The 16,253-nt window shown below is 36.4% G+C and overlaps 2 protein-coding genes across 3 annotated transcripts in view; one reads left to right on the plus strand and one right to left on the minus strand.

Moving 5' to 3' along the window:
• Positions 1–14,178, plus strand: part of GINM1 (glycosylated integral membrane protein 1) — a 28,652-nt gene extending 14,474 nt beyond the window's left edge. Inside the window, exons 5-10 of one of the 2 annotated variants that reach the window (XM_072643680.1) lie at positions 4,055–4,087; positions 4,197–4,367; positions 4,941–5,097; positions 6,666–6,796; positions 10,586–10,749; positions 11,612–12,148. In XM_072643680.1, coding sequence (XP_072499781.1) covers positions 4,055–4,087; positions 4,197–4,367; positions 4,941–5,097; positions 6,666–6,796; positions 10,586–10,749; positions 11,612–11,720 — 765 coding nt within the window. In that variant the 3' untranslated portion in view covers positions 11,721–12,148. Of the gene's footprint in view, positions 1–4,054; positions 4,088–4,196; positions 4,368–4,940; positions 5,098–6,665; positions 6,797–10,585; positions 10,750–11,611 lie in introns of both variants that reach the window. The other variant, XM_072643679.1, reaches the window with a different exon arrangement.
• The window catches only part of KATNA1 (katanin catalytic subunit A1), a 31,208-nt gene continuing 28,267 nt past the window's right edge, over positions 13,313–16,253 (minus strand). Inside the window, exon 11 of the mRNA XM_072643677.1 lies at positions 13,313–13,675. Coding sequence (XP_072499778.1) covers positions 13,477–13,675 — 199 coding nt within the window. The 3' untranslated portion in view covers positions 13,313–13,476. The remainder of the gene's footprint in view (positions 13,676–16,253) is intronic.

Here is a 16,253-nt window from a genome sequence, read left to right on the forward strand (position 1 = left end):
GCAACTGATTTTATTCATCTTCCTTCCACAAATGGTTGGTTTGTTGTTGCCTTATTTTCTGTCCCATTCCACTATCAGACTTCACAGGGAAAGGGGTGGTACCTGACATCAAGGCTTACGTTGACTTATAAATCTAGAGCCACGAGGCCCTTTCTTTTAGAGATCAGGAATCTCAGACCCAGAAAGGAGATTGATTTAGACCAGGTCACACATTATGAAACAGAGCCATGATTCTAAACCAGTTCCTCGGACTCAAAATTCAGTGCAACTTTGTATCAGTTTTCAACAATCACTTCCATAAGTTTTAAATTTTTCTCCCTCTTTCCCTCCTTCCCCCTTCCCTGCCCAAGATAGCATGCAATCTTATATAGGTTCTACACATTCATTCTTATTAAACACACTTTCTTATTAGTCATCTTGCATAGCAGAATTAAAATGAATGGGAGAAACCATGAGAAAAAAACAAAACAAAACTTAACAAAATAGAAAATGGTCTTTCATTCTGAGTTCCAATTCTATAATTCTTTCTCTGGATGTGAATGGCATTTTGCATCAAGAGTCCTTTGGAAATGTTTTAAGTCCTTGCATTGTAGTGAAGGCCTAAATCTATTAGAAACAGTCCTCGCACACTGTGACTGTTACTGTGTACAGTGTTCTCCTGGTTCTGGTCATTTCACTCACCATTAGTTCATAGAAGTCTTTCCAGGTTTTTCTGAAGTCTTCCTGTTCGTCATTTATTATAGCACAACAGTATTCCATTACATTCATATACTATAACTTGTTCAGCCATTCCCCAATTGATGAGCATCCCCTCAGTTTCCACTTCTTGGTCACCACAAAAAGAGCTGATATAGTTTTGTACATGTGGGTCATTTCCCCATTGTGATTATCTCTTTGGGATACAGCCCTAGAAACAGTATTGCTGGGTCAAAGGGGGATGCACATTTTTATAGTCCTTTGGGCATAGTTCCAAATTGCTCTCCAGAATGGTTGGATCAGCTCACAGCTCCACCAACAATGAATTAGTGTTCCAACTCTCCCACATCTTCTCCAACATTTATCATTTTCCCGTTTTGTCATGTTGGCCAGTCTGATAGGTGTGGTATGGTATCTCAGAGCTGTTTTGATTTGCATCTCTCTAATCAATAGTGATTTAGAGCATTTTTTCATATGATTGTAGATAGCTTTAGTTTCTTCCTCTGAAAACTGCCTGTTCATTTCCTTTGACCATTTATCAAGTGGGAAATTCTTGTTTACTGTTGCTTTTTTTCCTGTATTCTTGTAAATTTGATTCAGTTCTCTATATATTTTAGAAATGGGGCCTTTATCACAGACACTGGTTGTAAAAATTCTTCATACTTTTTTAAAATTAATAATAATAGCTAGCATTTATATAGCACTTTCATCTTTGCAAAGCACTTTACAAATATTATTTCATGTATCCTCATGACAACCCTGGGAGGTAGGTGTTATTATTTTTCCCCATATTGCAGAAGAGGAAATTGAGGCAAAGAGAGATTGTGATTTGTCCAGGGTCACACAGCTAGTAAGTGAGTGTCTGGGACTTGAATTTATGTCTTCCTTCTTCCAGGTAGTCCTGTGTCCTAGTACTGAACTACCTACCTGCCTATTTTATACTGTGTTAGGAATGTCAAAGGTAAGGAACCATTGAAATAAATGAAAGATTCTGTGAATAATGTATTCAGGAATCATGACTATGCTGTCAGTTGTACAGAGTAAGTTTCCAATTTTTAGCCAGGCCACAGGCTGCCTTTTAATATTAGCTGATGAATTCAAAATTTGTTAGTCTAGCAAACAGCAGTTTACCACCCACCTGTATAAAGCAGTGGTGGTATGGAGGGTACAAAGGTGAATTAGACAGAATTCATGACTTCCATTAGCTCATAGTAGGGGAAATAAGACATGCACAAGTTATTATAAGACAGACAGTGATTAATGTCGTAAGAGAGGTCATATTAAATGTTATAAATATTTAGAGAAGGATCAGGACCTTGTATTAGAAATGCTTCATGATCAGTCAGTCAGCTGTCATTAGGTAAGGATTTACTAGTGCTAGTTAGTATGCTTAGCGCTGGGGATACAAAGAAAAACACCCTCTACCCCCCACCCCAAGAAAAAGCCAACAATGCAGTTCCTTCTCTCAAAGGTGCTCATAGATGTCTGGGGCTGAGGAGACTGGGTGTAAGAGACATGCCTTTATGGGACATGTCTATAGGATCTTCTACCCTCAATAATCACCTGAGATTGGGAAAACTGCCCATTGCAACACATCCTGCTTTACTCTGCTACCTCCCCATTCCTGGGTACCTCCTCTGCATGAGTCTGTGCAGGGCTTTTCTCTCACCAAAGTGCCTGGGGCAGTATGGGCACTGGGAAAAAGGTGCCTATAAGGGGATGTGCAGTAATTGAAGATTAGGTTGTGACTAATGTGTGGAGGCTAACTTGTTGCACACTAGGCTGAGGAGCTAGGGGCTTATTTCGTAGCCAGTGGGGAGCCATTGATAGCTTGTGAACAGTAGAGTGAGGTGATCAGAGAGAGCTATGCTTTAGGAAAATGAGTCTGGCACGTTAAAGGAGTTAGATGGGTGGGACAAGCGCATGGACCACTTAAGGATATTGTGGTAATAAAGTAGGATTATGGCAATGGAGTGGAATAGGGGATGGATATGTGGACTGGATTTATGTGAAGGAGGAGAGAAAGGGAGAAATCAAGGATTACAGCTGGAGTCAGCAAGACTCTTGTCTGGGTCAGTGGTTGTACCATGAACACATACAGGAAATGCAGGAAGAAGAACTCTTTTTTGGGGGGGAGGGAGGGATGGTAAAGATAACAAGCTTGATTTTAGATGTGTTTGTATGGACTCTGCCAGCAGGGCACTCAGGTACAGATGTTCAAGAGGCAGCTAGAATTGTGTGGCAAGATGTATTCAAGAAAGAAGTTGGGGCTAGAGATACAGATTTTCGTATGCATAGAGATGTTACTGAAGCCTCAGAGGTGGATGAGATTGCATGGGAGAAACCAGTTATTCCAGTAGTGCTTATAGTAATACATCATGGTATTTATGGAAATCACATGTTTATGTCCATTCCTAGGTGATTAAAGAGTTTGACAGAATATTCTAGAATGGGATCAGGTTGGGCCACATCATATCTCTGTTACATTAATAAATATACATTTTTATTCCTGTTTGGCAAATAATCCTTAACTGAAATCTGTTATATCTAGGTACCACACACATAAAGGCAACGAAGTATGGTACTGGTCTTGCAGTCACAAAGACCTGGGTTCAGATCTGGTCTCAAACACTTAAAAGACCTCTTTGAGCCAGCCTCTGTTTGGAAGGGAAAATGAGAATAATAATGGCATCTATGTCAGAGGCTTATTTTAAGAATCAAGTTAAATATTGTATATAAAATGCTTTGCAAATCTTAAAAGTGCTACAGAAATGTCACGATGAACATCATGATCATCATGGTTTAAGGGACACAAACTAAATGGTAGTATTTATTTTGCAGCAGTTCCCTTGGTGAGCATTGCTTTGTGGTATCTTGCAGGATCCTCTGGCTGTTGATTATTTTCTACCATTAGATGTTAGAGCTTTCCCTGGTTGACTTCCAAGCCATTTACTGCTGCTTTGTCCTACCTCTGCAACCGGTGGGCATTATTGTTGAACAGGAGTTTGTGACTAGTAACTTCCCTTCACTACCGTGGGTGATTGAAAGATTTAATTCAAAATAGTTCCTTTTCAGGGAAAAACTGGGGACACCCATGCACCATCACTGTGTTGGGGCTCCCTTGTGTCACTGGGATGCATTTACCTTGGAGGCAAGTAGTATTCAGAGTTCCTTCTTGGCTGCACTATAGACAAACTTTACCAAGGTTGCCTCTATTAACACCTTGCTAATGATCATGAGAATCTAGAGATGTTCCTAGAGTAGCATCAGAGAAACTCTGGACTATCCTGCATTTATTTATTTCAAAAGCATATAAGTACAAGATTTGATAGCAATTTTATCTATGCTGTTCTTGTAGATTTGCATCAGCAGTGAGGATGGAGATGAAGAGGTAAAGCCATTAAAGGGGGTGCAACATTGGCTGTTTTATTCTGTGTAAATATCATTAAACTAATTAATTAAACTTAGAAATCATTTTATGATTATTTCTGTTTAACAATATTATTCCTTTTTTTATAGTGGAAGATGAAAATTTAGAAAACCTGAAGGTCGAGGGATATTTTGGCACTGTCAGTGTACGGATATTAGTTCATCAGTGGCCTCTGGCATCTACCTCCAATGTGCAAATGATTGCCATTCAAGAAGAGGTAGTAGAGATTGACGGGAAGCAAGTAAGAGAGCATACTTACTTATTTCAAACTTAGTAATTACATTAAAAATTAGAAGCAATTGTGCCATGAATTTTGTGAATTTTAGATTGTGTTTTCTTCTATCATGTTTCTAACTTGTTTGGGAAAAAGAATTTAAGAATTGACCTTCTGTAATCATAAAGGAGCCTTTAAACCCCAAATCCCCCAACTTTTTGGAGTTTCTGTTTTACATTTTTTTTCTACTGTCATATTTGGCATAAAAATTATCAATTACATTCCTCTCTTAGCTCATTTATGAATACTCTTAGAGGGAGGAAATGAAGCAATTAGACATGGTTTTTACCTCTGTCATAGGTTGGACTATGGATTAAATTAAATGGAACTGAAAGTAGGGACTACAGAAATGTGCCAAAGCAGACAAAAATATGTTAAGATCCCAAAACTTTCCCCAATGTGGAAAAAAGCAATTATTCTAGATTACTAAAGTTGGCAACCTACAGAAAGAGATCAAACAGGGAAATGGGGTTCATGTTTATGTATGATCCAGTGGCATTATTTAAAACAAAGAGTAATTGGTTATTTTATCTTTCATAGGCTCAACAAAAGGACGTGATTGAAGTTGGTATTTTAGTTAAGAATCAGAGAGTTCAAAGACGTTCAAATTATACCATTCCTTTGGAGGAAAGCATTCTGTATTCTATTCCCAGAGACAATGACATTTTATTTACACTTCCTAATCTCTCAAGAAAAGGTAACTGTATATACATGAGCTGAGTAAATACTAAGTTAAGAAAAATACCTTTCTTGATGAATATTTGTTTAACACTTGAGTATTAAAATACGTTTTTTATGCTTCGGTGCTCTAATGAATCAGTTATCTTATTGCTATGGATACACTTTTCATTGATCATTAATACCTGCATAGATGGTATTCATTCATACCTTCTCCTGTCTACATCTTTCCAGAAATCCTCTCTGAAGAATCCATTCTGTATACTGGAGGTACTCCTCTTATTTTTAGGTTTATTAATAATTATTTCAATACCATAGTCATTTTCCAGTAGACTCACCCTTCCCTGTCCACTTTATAATAACAGAGAATAAGTAAAGCAAAACTAACAGATGAAATAACCATAAAAGTTAGCATATACAGCATTTGTAATCTCTAGGTTCTTTCTGATCCAAAGAAGAGGAAAGCAGGTTACATTTGTTTCCTCTTAAATTCAAGGATCTCACTATAACACTTGGGATTCATTGCCCCACTCTTGACTCTTGATGGAGTGACTGGCCCACCAGCTGTTTCAGTAATACATGTTCTCAATGACTTGTCATGCCAATTATTCACAAATTCAGTGGTAAATTGATACAGCCTACTTAGACCCATCATGTGCCTTTTCCATTGCCCCAAGGTCATTTAGGTCACTTGATTCTTCTGAGATCATGATGTTCCATAGTGATGTTAAAAGAGAATGGACTTTCCTATCTTTTAGCAGTTTGAGAACTTTGGAAGTGTAGTAAATGAGATCCTAAATGAGATCCAGACTAAGCTTTGTCCTACATCCTTATAAAATATTTTACTGTTTGTAATTGCTGATGCATATTTTTAATCACAGTAATGTTATTAGGAAATAAACTTTTTTCAGAAAGTCTTTTGTGTTGTTTTGGATTTATATTCAAGGGTTTATAGGAGTCTCCCTTTTATATACTTATAGAAGTATAGGGCAGGGAAAAAAGTGTTGACTGGAGAACCAGGGCTCAGATCCTCCTGATTCTTATTACCTGTGACTTTGGGCATCACTTAACCTTCCTGAACTTTAGTTTCTTTACTGTTAAATTGGAGGGGAAGAAGTTGACTAGATGGCCTCTGAGGTTCCTTATAGCTCTAGATATATGATCCTATGGGCCATTCTGTGATTTAGTAGATCTCTTCTGCCATAATTGTCTACTCTTAAGTAGAACATTAAGTATCTTTGTTTTAAAGTTCTCTTTTAAAGGAGAAAATTACTTCACTTTTGAAAAACAGAAACTTTTTTTGCTACTTCAGTTAAAATTTATTTTTGCTTGAGTTGAGTTATCCTACACATTTTTAAAGAAGAGATAAACCTCACTTTTTATTCAGTAAGAGATATGGTTACTTTTATGGTTTTCTTTTAAAAATGCTAGTTATAATAAGTCTAGATAATTAGGTGATGTTGATTTCTGTACATACTATGAGTTTTATGACCTTAATCTTATTTACTAACCTTAAAGTTAGTAGTAGAGAGTACATATAAAGGAGCTAGAAGCGTTCGGTTAACTTTGGTCCTCCTATTTCTGTAGATAGCCCTAGTCCTTTGCAGACAACCAGTCAGTACCTTATCAGGAACGTGGAAACGACAATCAATGAAGACACATTGCCTGGCAAGTTACCAGAAACTCCACTTAGAGCAGGGCCTCCATCTTCATACAAGGTAAATGTCAGTATCTCTTATTTTCTTTAAAGTATAGGCCAATACAAGAAGAAACAGTGGCAGCACACAAATTAATGGAAGGATTAAGGGTTGGAGTCCTTTAGATCCTTTAAAATAGAAATCATCATATGATTTTTATGTGATTTTTTTTTTTAAACTGGGCCTGTGATATCAATACCGTATCACAGCTCCTGGAGAAGACTGGCCAGCAAGATAGTACAATGGAGAGAGACACCTAGAGAGCCAGGCCTGGAGTCAGAAAGACTGAGTTCAAATCTGACCTCAGACACTTACTAGCTGTGTGACCCTGGGCAAGTCACTTAACCCTATTTGCCTCAGGTTTCTGCATATCAAATGAGCTGGAGAAGGAAATGGCAAACTATTCCAGTACCTCTGCCAAAAAACCCCAAATGGTGTCATGAAAAGTCAGAAATGACTGAACCACCTGGGGAAGAACTTGCCCTGCCGAGGAGGTAGGTGGTACAGGGAACAGAGTGCTGGATCTGGGGTCAGGGAGAGCTGAATTCAAATCCCCCTTCAGATGCTAGTTGCATGACCCAGAACCACTGCTTCAATTTTCTCATTTGTGAAGCGGGGATAATAATAGCAGCACCTGTCTTCCAGGGTAGTTGTGAGGATCAAATGATCCAATCTCTAAAGCCCTCACCACAGTGGCTTTCCTTCCTTCCTTGGTGGGCATGGTGATAGTAGAGACAAGCCCCACAATCATCAGAATACCATTATTTCAGCCATTCCCTAATTGATGGGCATTCCCTTAGATCTGTTTGGTTTTTGGATTTTTTTTGCTTTTAAATCCCCCCATTATCATCAGATTTATTTTGCATGTGACTGTCCCCTCTTTGGTATGATCTTAACCTTTCCTCCCAGCTGGTTTCCCTGTTGAGCTTGATATGTTTTTATGGTAAGTTCTTTGTGTATGTGTGCATTCAGCCTCATTTTCCCCATTTCAGAAAAGTGATGCCTACTCCTCCCCTCTTCACGTTCTTATATTCCTGCACACTCCAATTATGAGGAATAACAAATTCCACTCCCTTCTTCCTTTTTTCCAGTGTATTTCTTATTTTGTCCTTTCTTAAAATCCTCAGAATGATTCTTTCCACCCCCATGACTTCCTTTTCATTTAACTCTCTCAATAATGCCAATAATGAAAAACACAGGTTCTGAGAGAACACTTTTGGCTTCTTCCCCATGAAAATGTTAGCACTGTCATAGAGCCTCTTCTATTACTCACATAGATTTATCTTTCTAGGTAAATTTCTCTTCACTGTTGTGTTTGTATTTCAAGTTCCTATTCAGGTCTGGTCTTTTTTATAGCAAATGCTTGAGAATATTTTATTACATTAAAGGTACTTTTTCTTTTCTCTTGTAGGATTTAATTCAGCTTTACAGTATTTTTGGTTATAAGCCCACATTTTTATCTTTTGTAAATAAATAATAATAAACCAAGATCTCCCCTGCTTTATGGTAGAAGTTATCAGTTCTTGTATACTTGAAGTCCTTCTTCCTAGATACTAGTAGTATTTTTTTTTCTTGAATGTGGGTATTCTGGATTTTGGCTGACATTACCCTTCTTTTAAAGGAGGACTTTATCTTTGTCTTCTAGGTTTAATAGAAAGGGGCTTTTCCTTTTTTCTCCTTTGCTTCATTTCTTCTAGGTATTGATGTATTCCTTGTGAAAAGTCCATTTTTTCCTTTGAGTATCTGTTTGCAATTATTAGAGACTTCTTCCTTTTGGAGCACCTTAAATTTGCAATACTTAACTGATACTGGTGGGTGTTTTCTTTGATTTACTCATCTTTCTAGCTTTGAGTTCCTGAATTGGGAGCCTCCTTGCAGCTCTTTTTGGTGAGCTCATCTGCCAAGTTTGATCTTGTCCTAGGGACCTTGGGTTCCTTTGTTGACCTCCATCACTATCCCACTTTCACCCCTCAGGCTCTTTCCTGCCCTCTTTGTCATCTTATGATGGTTTTAGAGACCTCAGAGCACCTAGCTTGGGCTGTCCAGGTTGGGCATCATTCTGGTTACTGTCTGCTGCTATTTCTCAGAGTTTTTTTAAAGGTCCTCTGGGACTTTCTAACCATCCTGAGGCGTTGTCAGGAGATCCTTACTCTTGCTTCTTCTGGACACGGCCTTGAAGACTATGTGTGCCATCTCTCGTTGTATTGGCAGCTTAGCCTGAAATGGTATTGGCTTTGCTGAAAGGTCACCCTGGGATTTTGGCTGACTTTTCTTGCAGCTCTTAGATGAAAGATATCACTTATTGTACTTTCTCATTGGATTTTTTGATCATTATTTGCTCTTCAGCAAACTTCAGGATTTTGCTAGAGTTGGTATATGGGAGCTGGGTGGTATGTCTCCTGTTCAGGTAGCCATTTTGGCAGAAAGTCTGAATATGCTGAATTTGAACTCACTCAGGGGAAGAGGAAAAGGAGTTAGGAAAGTTATCTTCACCAAGACAGAACCAGGGGAGTATGAGATCATGAAAGAAAAAGGAGGTAGGAGTGTCAAGGATTTACTAGTAGTACTAAATATTGCAGAGAGAGGTCAAGGACAGTAATGACAGAAAATTAAAAGTATATTTGGAAATAAGGTCATTGAGAGAGTACTGTCAGTGTTGAGCTCAGAAGCCAAATTGCAAGGGAATAAGGATTTATTAGATAGTAAGAAAATGGAGAAATTATCTGTAAATTTATTTTTAAGTTTGGTAGTAGAGAGGAGAAATGAAATTTTAACTTGAAGTGGCAGGAGTCCCATGAGTAAAATACCCAAGAAAGATCGAGGGAAAGGGTTTTAGTGTTGTTTTTTTAAAAGACAGGAACTTATTTTATTTTAAAATAAACATTAAAGACACTCCCCCTTTCAACCCCTTTACAAAACTTCTGAATGTGGAATGTTCTCAAGAATCCTTCAGCAGCCTGTCATTTTAGTAGATTACAAGGTCAGCAAAAGTCCAGTTTTCTAACAATGAGTTTTTTAAGAATGGTTTCAAAAATTAAAGCAACTGAAAATTTACTCATCAGTTTACTGAACTGCAGGCTAGACTACAAGTATCATTAACTTTAGCAGCCTTTGCTTAATACATGGGATTAATTCAACAGGAAGCCAAAGCAGCAGAGAAGTCCACAGGCATGTCGAAGTACAGCTAGCACTCCAACTGCACACAGGAGATTCAGCATGGCATGAGAAAGGCTAAGTCATTAATCCCCCAGGAAGCCTGGGGGATTCCTCATGGAACAGAAGAGATCACTATTGTGGGCAAGACCAATGCAAAAGGGTTTTAATTTTTAAAGAACAGAGGATATATGAATGTGTTTGTAGACAGTTTGTTGGAGAGACAGGAAGAGGGAAATTAAAGATGTCCCAGAAAAGTCAGAATCTAGGATTATTAAGTGGAGAGTCAGTCTTTAAAAAGAGAAGTATTCCTTCTGGGAGATGGACAGAGGTAAAGAACTTTTGAGGTATTACAGGAATGGAGCATTATAGCAGGGTAAGTGCAGTGAAGATGGGGGAATAAGGGTAGATACTTAATAAGTTTTAGTTGTAGCTGGATATGAGAAAAATTGTTGGTTGGGGTAAGAATTTCAAAGAAACAGAGACTGAGTGTCATAATGACTTTATACTGGGTAAAATCAACATGTTTTGTGACCTTTTCCATCAATGGTCAGCTGACCAGGGAACAGAAACATAAGATGAAGAATCTGCCTTGATTTAGTTCTACCATCTTTAAAGCTAAGACCCCATACAGCTTAACTTTTTTTTTCTTTTTAGGTTATTTGCCAGTTGATGGAGGACTTCAGAAAATATATGTGCAAATTCTGGATTAATGTTTTCCCAGTACTTTTTATGTTTATGAATATCACAGTGCTTGGAATTATAGGAGCAGCTATAGTAATAGCCATCTTAAAGGTGCTTTTCCCTAATTATGAATCCAAGTAAGTAATTCTCATTTTTATGGAAACTACCACTCTAGCTTTCCTTTCTTCCTGCCACTCCACTTTGTCATTTAGGTAAATGGACAGACTCAGTAAATGTTCCCACTCCTCCATTCACCCCCACAATAGTAGCACCTTCCTAGAAATATGGGTTATATTCTAAGACTATGGCTGACAGACACTGCTGTGTTAATATTGTGACCATCTATGTGAAGATCCACTTTTATTAATAAGTCTTTCTTCATAGCTCTTTTGGTGCTTAGATGCTTGGATTTTGTCATGGCCCAAGAAAGAAATTATGACAGCCTAAAGTACAATTCTGATATACTTCATTCATCGTTTATATACTAATATACTATTAACAGTATGTTAATGTTCAAATATACTATACTAACAGGTACATAGTATGCCAGTCGTATCTTAATAGGCACTAGTAGTACTACTAGCATACTATGTACCTGTTAGTATAGTATATTAAAATGTTATTAGCAAAGAATAATTATTTAAAACACCATGTTTTCAATCTTTGTGCCTAGAAGGTAGGAATAACATCCTTTTTTTTCTAGGTTTGCAATCTTTTTTCTTAGCCTGTAAGTTGGAGATTCCCACTTCTCTCAGGACCATTCTCTAGCCAGTGATCTGGAAACTCCAGTGGTACTTCCACCGTACCCATCTCTCTTCCCCTTCCCCATTGAGAATGCATTACTATTACTGTCCCAGCTCCCTTTTTTAGTGGATCTGTTATTTTAGAATCTGTTATTATTGTAGGTCAAAATAAACTGAAGAAAAACCTGTATCCTTATCTAGTAGGAAAATTTACTCTACTCTGTATTACAATAAGACATATCCTTTTGAATTTCAGGGGAATTCTTCACTTGGATAAAGTGGTCTACCATGGGTACTACCCTATTGACTTCTTAGAGACAACAGTGAAATCAAAGGATAATCCTGAAGAGAAAATATGTATTTAACACATCCTTACCCCATTTTCCCATTGTGGAATTTGCTACTTGGTTCATAATTTCCAATCATTTAATGAAAAAGTATAATTCAAATAAGAAATAAAAATATATTGAAGAACAGTACCATAACTAAACTTGGCCTTCTAAGAGAGATTGAAGAATAAGGATAAAACATGTGAAATTACCTGACTGGTAATGTCAGATATGACTTTCTAAGGAACAGGAGAGCAGCAAAATTAGCCAAATTGAAATAAAATATGGAGAGACTTGAAGTATCTATATTTGCATACCAAAAAAGACTTTAAGCCAATAATTCCAGATGCCTTATTAAGAAAATTACATCTAATTTTTAATTGTAATGTATGAGGTCTTACTTTAAGCACTTTATGAAAAGCTAAACTTAAGAGCAGCCCCAGAATAAAACACTTTTTTAACTATTTAACTTGTATTTTTATATAACATTTATGATTTTGATAAAGACCCTTGAGATAGATTATTACTTCATTGTACCTGTACTACGACTACTTAGCAGGATCCAAATGGAATTGTCAAGTGCCATTCTTACTGCAAAGGAAATCTCTTGGGGAGGGAAAGAGTTGGGTGTATACACTTATTGGGATGTGATAGGTCAAAACTTATGCTGGTGACTCATTCTCCACAATAGAAATCAATGACGATGTTACTAAATTTTAGTGAGCAAACAAATATTATGTTTTAAAAGAATCTAGTAGTGATCTACTTAATTTTACTTAGGTATTTTTACTTTGCTTTTCATTGCAATTAATATATGAATGGACTTAAATACAAAGTATTATTTATTAACACTGGTATTTCAATGGAATACCTGAAAATGGAACAATTATTTTGAGCCACAAAAAGTTTACTAAGCTTTAAAGAATATTAAAGAAACAACGTTTTAGTGAAATCTCCATAAGATGACAGGGTCTCTGTGCTCAACTATCCAGTTCTAGTTTTATGGGACTTTCGTATGTATTTAGAAGCAAATTTATACATAGAAATTTATTCTATGTATTTAGAAGGGGAAAGTACAAGGGAAATAATTTAAGGTTTTATAACTCACTTGATTTGTCAATTTTATATCATTTACAAAATGTCTTGGATTGAGCTCCCAAAATAAGCTGAATAATACTTTGGAAAACAAGTATTTACCTGTCCCTACAGCAACATTCTGCTACTCAGGGACATGAAAATAGAGTCAGCTGCATACATCTTCAAATGACTAGTGAAATAGGTAAAGTAACGAAAGCCTTCTCCAGCCTCGCACAGAATCTGGCAAGCAGGAGGAAAGGTAGTGTAGGTCCTTGTTCCAAATTATTTTCCCTTTGGTTTACCTAAATGAAAAAAACAGTTCTTAAAAATTATATCCATGAGTGTTGGAGCCTGAGGTCAGAGCTGGCTCCATTACTACTTAGATTGAAAAGTGGCTGTTCAGCTTTTCCCCTCTATTAACAGTTGAAAAAGTGAAAAATGAGGTATAATCTTGTGAATATGAAGGTATGGCCTAAAATAAGCATTAATTATGAAATACTTTTAAGTAAACAAGATTTAATGCAAAAGTAACAAATTGAGTCAAATTTCCCTGCAGCTTAAAAAAATTACATTTATTCAGAATCATGAGTTCTTTTATAATTATCATTATGAAAGTTTAAAAAAATATAGCACTCAGTGCAATGAAATACTACTTTTCATTACTATTGAAACAACATAAGGCAGGTTTTCTCACAGTTTACTTTAAAAAAAGAATTTAGCATGATCCAAATTCATATATCCATTTTTCATATCTTTCAATGTCCGCAGCAGATACTGACTTAGAAACTTTTTTTAAAGCCATTCCAAAGTCCTCCATAGTTGTAGGCATATGCATTTCATCTCTGGAAAGATTTCTGATTTCTTCAGGTGTCAAACCTTCAATGCGCCTCCTCATGGCCATCAGGGATGCATCTCTTCATTTTAAAGAAAAAAATTAAAAGGTTAAATCTTTCATATGTCACAAGGGTCTGGTTACACTAAACTAAGAACAAGAAACCCTTTATTGCTACAACAGAATGTTACAGTGGTTATAAAGTATGATCTTACTACCTGTGCAATAAATAGTATTGTACAATATACACTTAATGTTTCCTTTACTTGAAATGCTTCTCTAGTATGCCAAATGACAATTCCTACCTATCTTTAAGGCCCAGTTCAAATAACACCTGCTCTACAAAGCTGTCCTTGATCTTCTCCAAGACAGAAGTTCTCTCCTAATCCTTGAAGCACTTTTTTTGGTGTATTTCTTAAGCACTTGTGTTCAATTTTGTATTATAATTATTGGTTTATGTGTCATTTACACCTTACTAGACTGTAAGCTCCTGGTGGGCAAGGACTTTGTTTTTTAATCTTTGTCTCCCCCTTGGCCTAACCCAGAATAGCCACTTAATAAATGTTTGTTGAATAGCTGAAAAAATGTTATCAGTTTATTTTACCAGTTAATCACACCACTTATAAACAGTATATCCCAACATATAATTATTGTATACTACTAAAATAGATAAATGGAAGCTACACACATCAAAATATTTGCAGCTGCACTTTTTGTGGTAACAGAATTGGAAATAAAATGAATACCCATTGATTGGGGAATGGCTAAACAAACTGGTGCATGGTTATAATGGAATATTATTGCTGTGCTATAAGAAATGATGAATATAATGAATTATAGAGAAACAGCAAGACTGATGCAAAGTGAGGTAAGGAGAGACAGGAAAACAATTACACTGAATGGAAAGAACAACAAAACAATCAAGACTGAATGCTGCAGAATAACAATGAATAAGGTTAGCCCAGCCACATGAATATACATCCCATCCCTTCCCAGCTCCTTCTTTCTTTGAAGTAGAGGACATGGTGTGGAACACTGTAGATAGCTAATTTGTACTTTGATATTTGGGTTAGTTTTGTGGAACTTGCCGTTAAAAAAAAATTATCATAAAAGAAGGCACTTGGGGAAAGGACAGGAAAAGAATAAGGAAACGGGAATAACAAAAGATCAAAATTTTATTTAAAAAATAAATGAATGCTGAACATGAATTGTGTGGAAAAGCAAATTTAAAAGGAAAAAGAGGCTGGCTGTAGGAAACTTTTTATTAACCAATAAGTAAGGCCAATGAACAACAACAACAAAACAAGGCTTCATCCCACTGGGGAGCAAGTGTTTGGTTACCTGTCTGATAGATTGTATGCTAAATTTCTTTTTTTTTTTTTTTCATATGGCACAAAGCCTCTTAAAAAGGGTTAAATCTTAACACTCAGGTATGCTGGGAAGCATGGTCCCATCAATGAAATCATAAATCCAAATGAATATTTGGGTATTGATTTCAAATTTTTTACATTATATTTATTTTCCCCTAATTCCATTTCCTAATCCCACTAAAACTTCCCTTATAACAAAAAAAATCAAAGTTAAGTGAAACCAACCAACAGAGCAAAAACATATTTATACCACATTCCACATTGATAGTCCCTAACCTCTCTACTGAGAGGAGAAAGATATGTCTGTCTCATTACCAATTTTTAGGCACCAAGATTGTTTATTTAGATTTCAGAAAAATATCTGACAAATTGTGTTAATTATTCTTTTAGACAAGGAGAAAGAAGAGCTAATTCATCAGCTGGATTAAATTATATTCATTAGAGATTATCTGGATTCAGAATTGGATGAATGATCAGCCCCCAAAATTAATCAGTAATGGTTCAATGTCCACTTAGAAGGCCCTAGAGATTGATTCTTGTTTTTGTATGGCTGAACATTTTTATTACTGGTTTGGAAGAAGACATAGATTTGGATAAAGGTTTTTCAGCTTTGCAGATGACACAAACCTGGAAAGGATAGCTAAAACACTGGAGTACAGAATCAAGATATTGTATTAATGGGCTGAATCTAGTCAGATGAAATTTGACAGGTATAAGTGTAAGGTTTTAAACCTGAGTTCAAAAAGCCAACTTCACAATTATAAGAGATGGGTAAGCCATCACTAAATATCAGGTCATCTGAAAGAGATCCAAGCATTTCTGTAGACTGAAACTCATAAATTAAGAATAGGATATGTACTCCCCAAAAGGTATCATCATCTTGGGCTGTATTAAATGAAGCATAGTCTCTAGAGACAGTGAGATGATAGTACCATGCTACTTTTCGTAGATCAGAGCACCATAAATGTTTATTAAATGCTTACTAAGTGTGTTTATGTATATCTATGGGTGTGTCTATATCTATCTATACATACATATATATATATATATATATATGTCACATGTATATAAACAAGACACAAAGTAGATGGGAAGTAGTAGGGAAGACTAACAGTTGTTGAGCGTTTGGAAGAGGGATCAGGAAAGGCCCCTTTAAGCTTAGAGCATCTGAAAAAGAATGCTGAAGGGGCTGAAGAATATGCCTTATGTGACTAGCTGAAAGAAATAAGGATGCTTTGCATTCTTGTGGGGAATGAGAAGTGGGGGTAGGTTTGGGAGCGTGGAGAGATT

Source organism: Notamacropus eugenii, chromosome 2 (genome assembly GCF_028372415.1).
Source record: "Notamacropus eugenii isolate mMacEug1 chromosome 2, mMacEug1.pri_v2, whole genome shotgun sequence".
Classification (NCBI taxonomy): Eukaryota; Metazoa; Chordata; class Mammalia; order Diprotodontia; family Macropodidae; genus Notamacropus; species Notamacropus eugenii.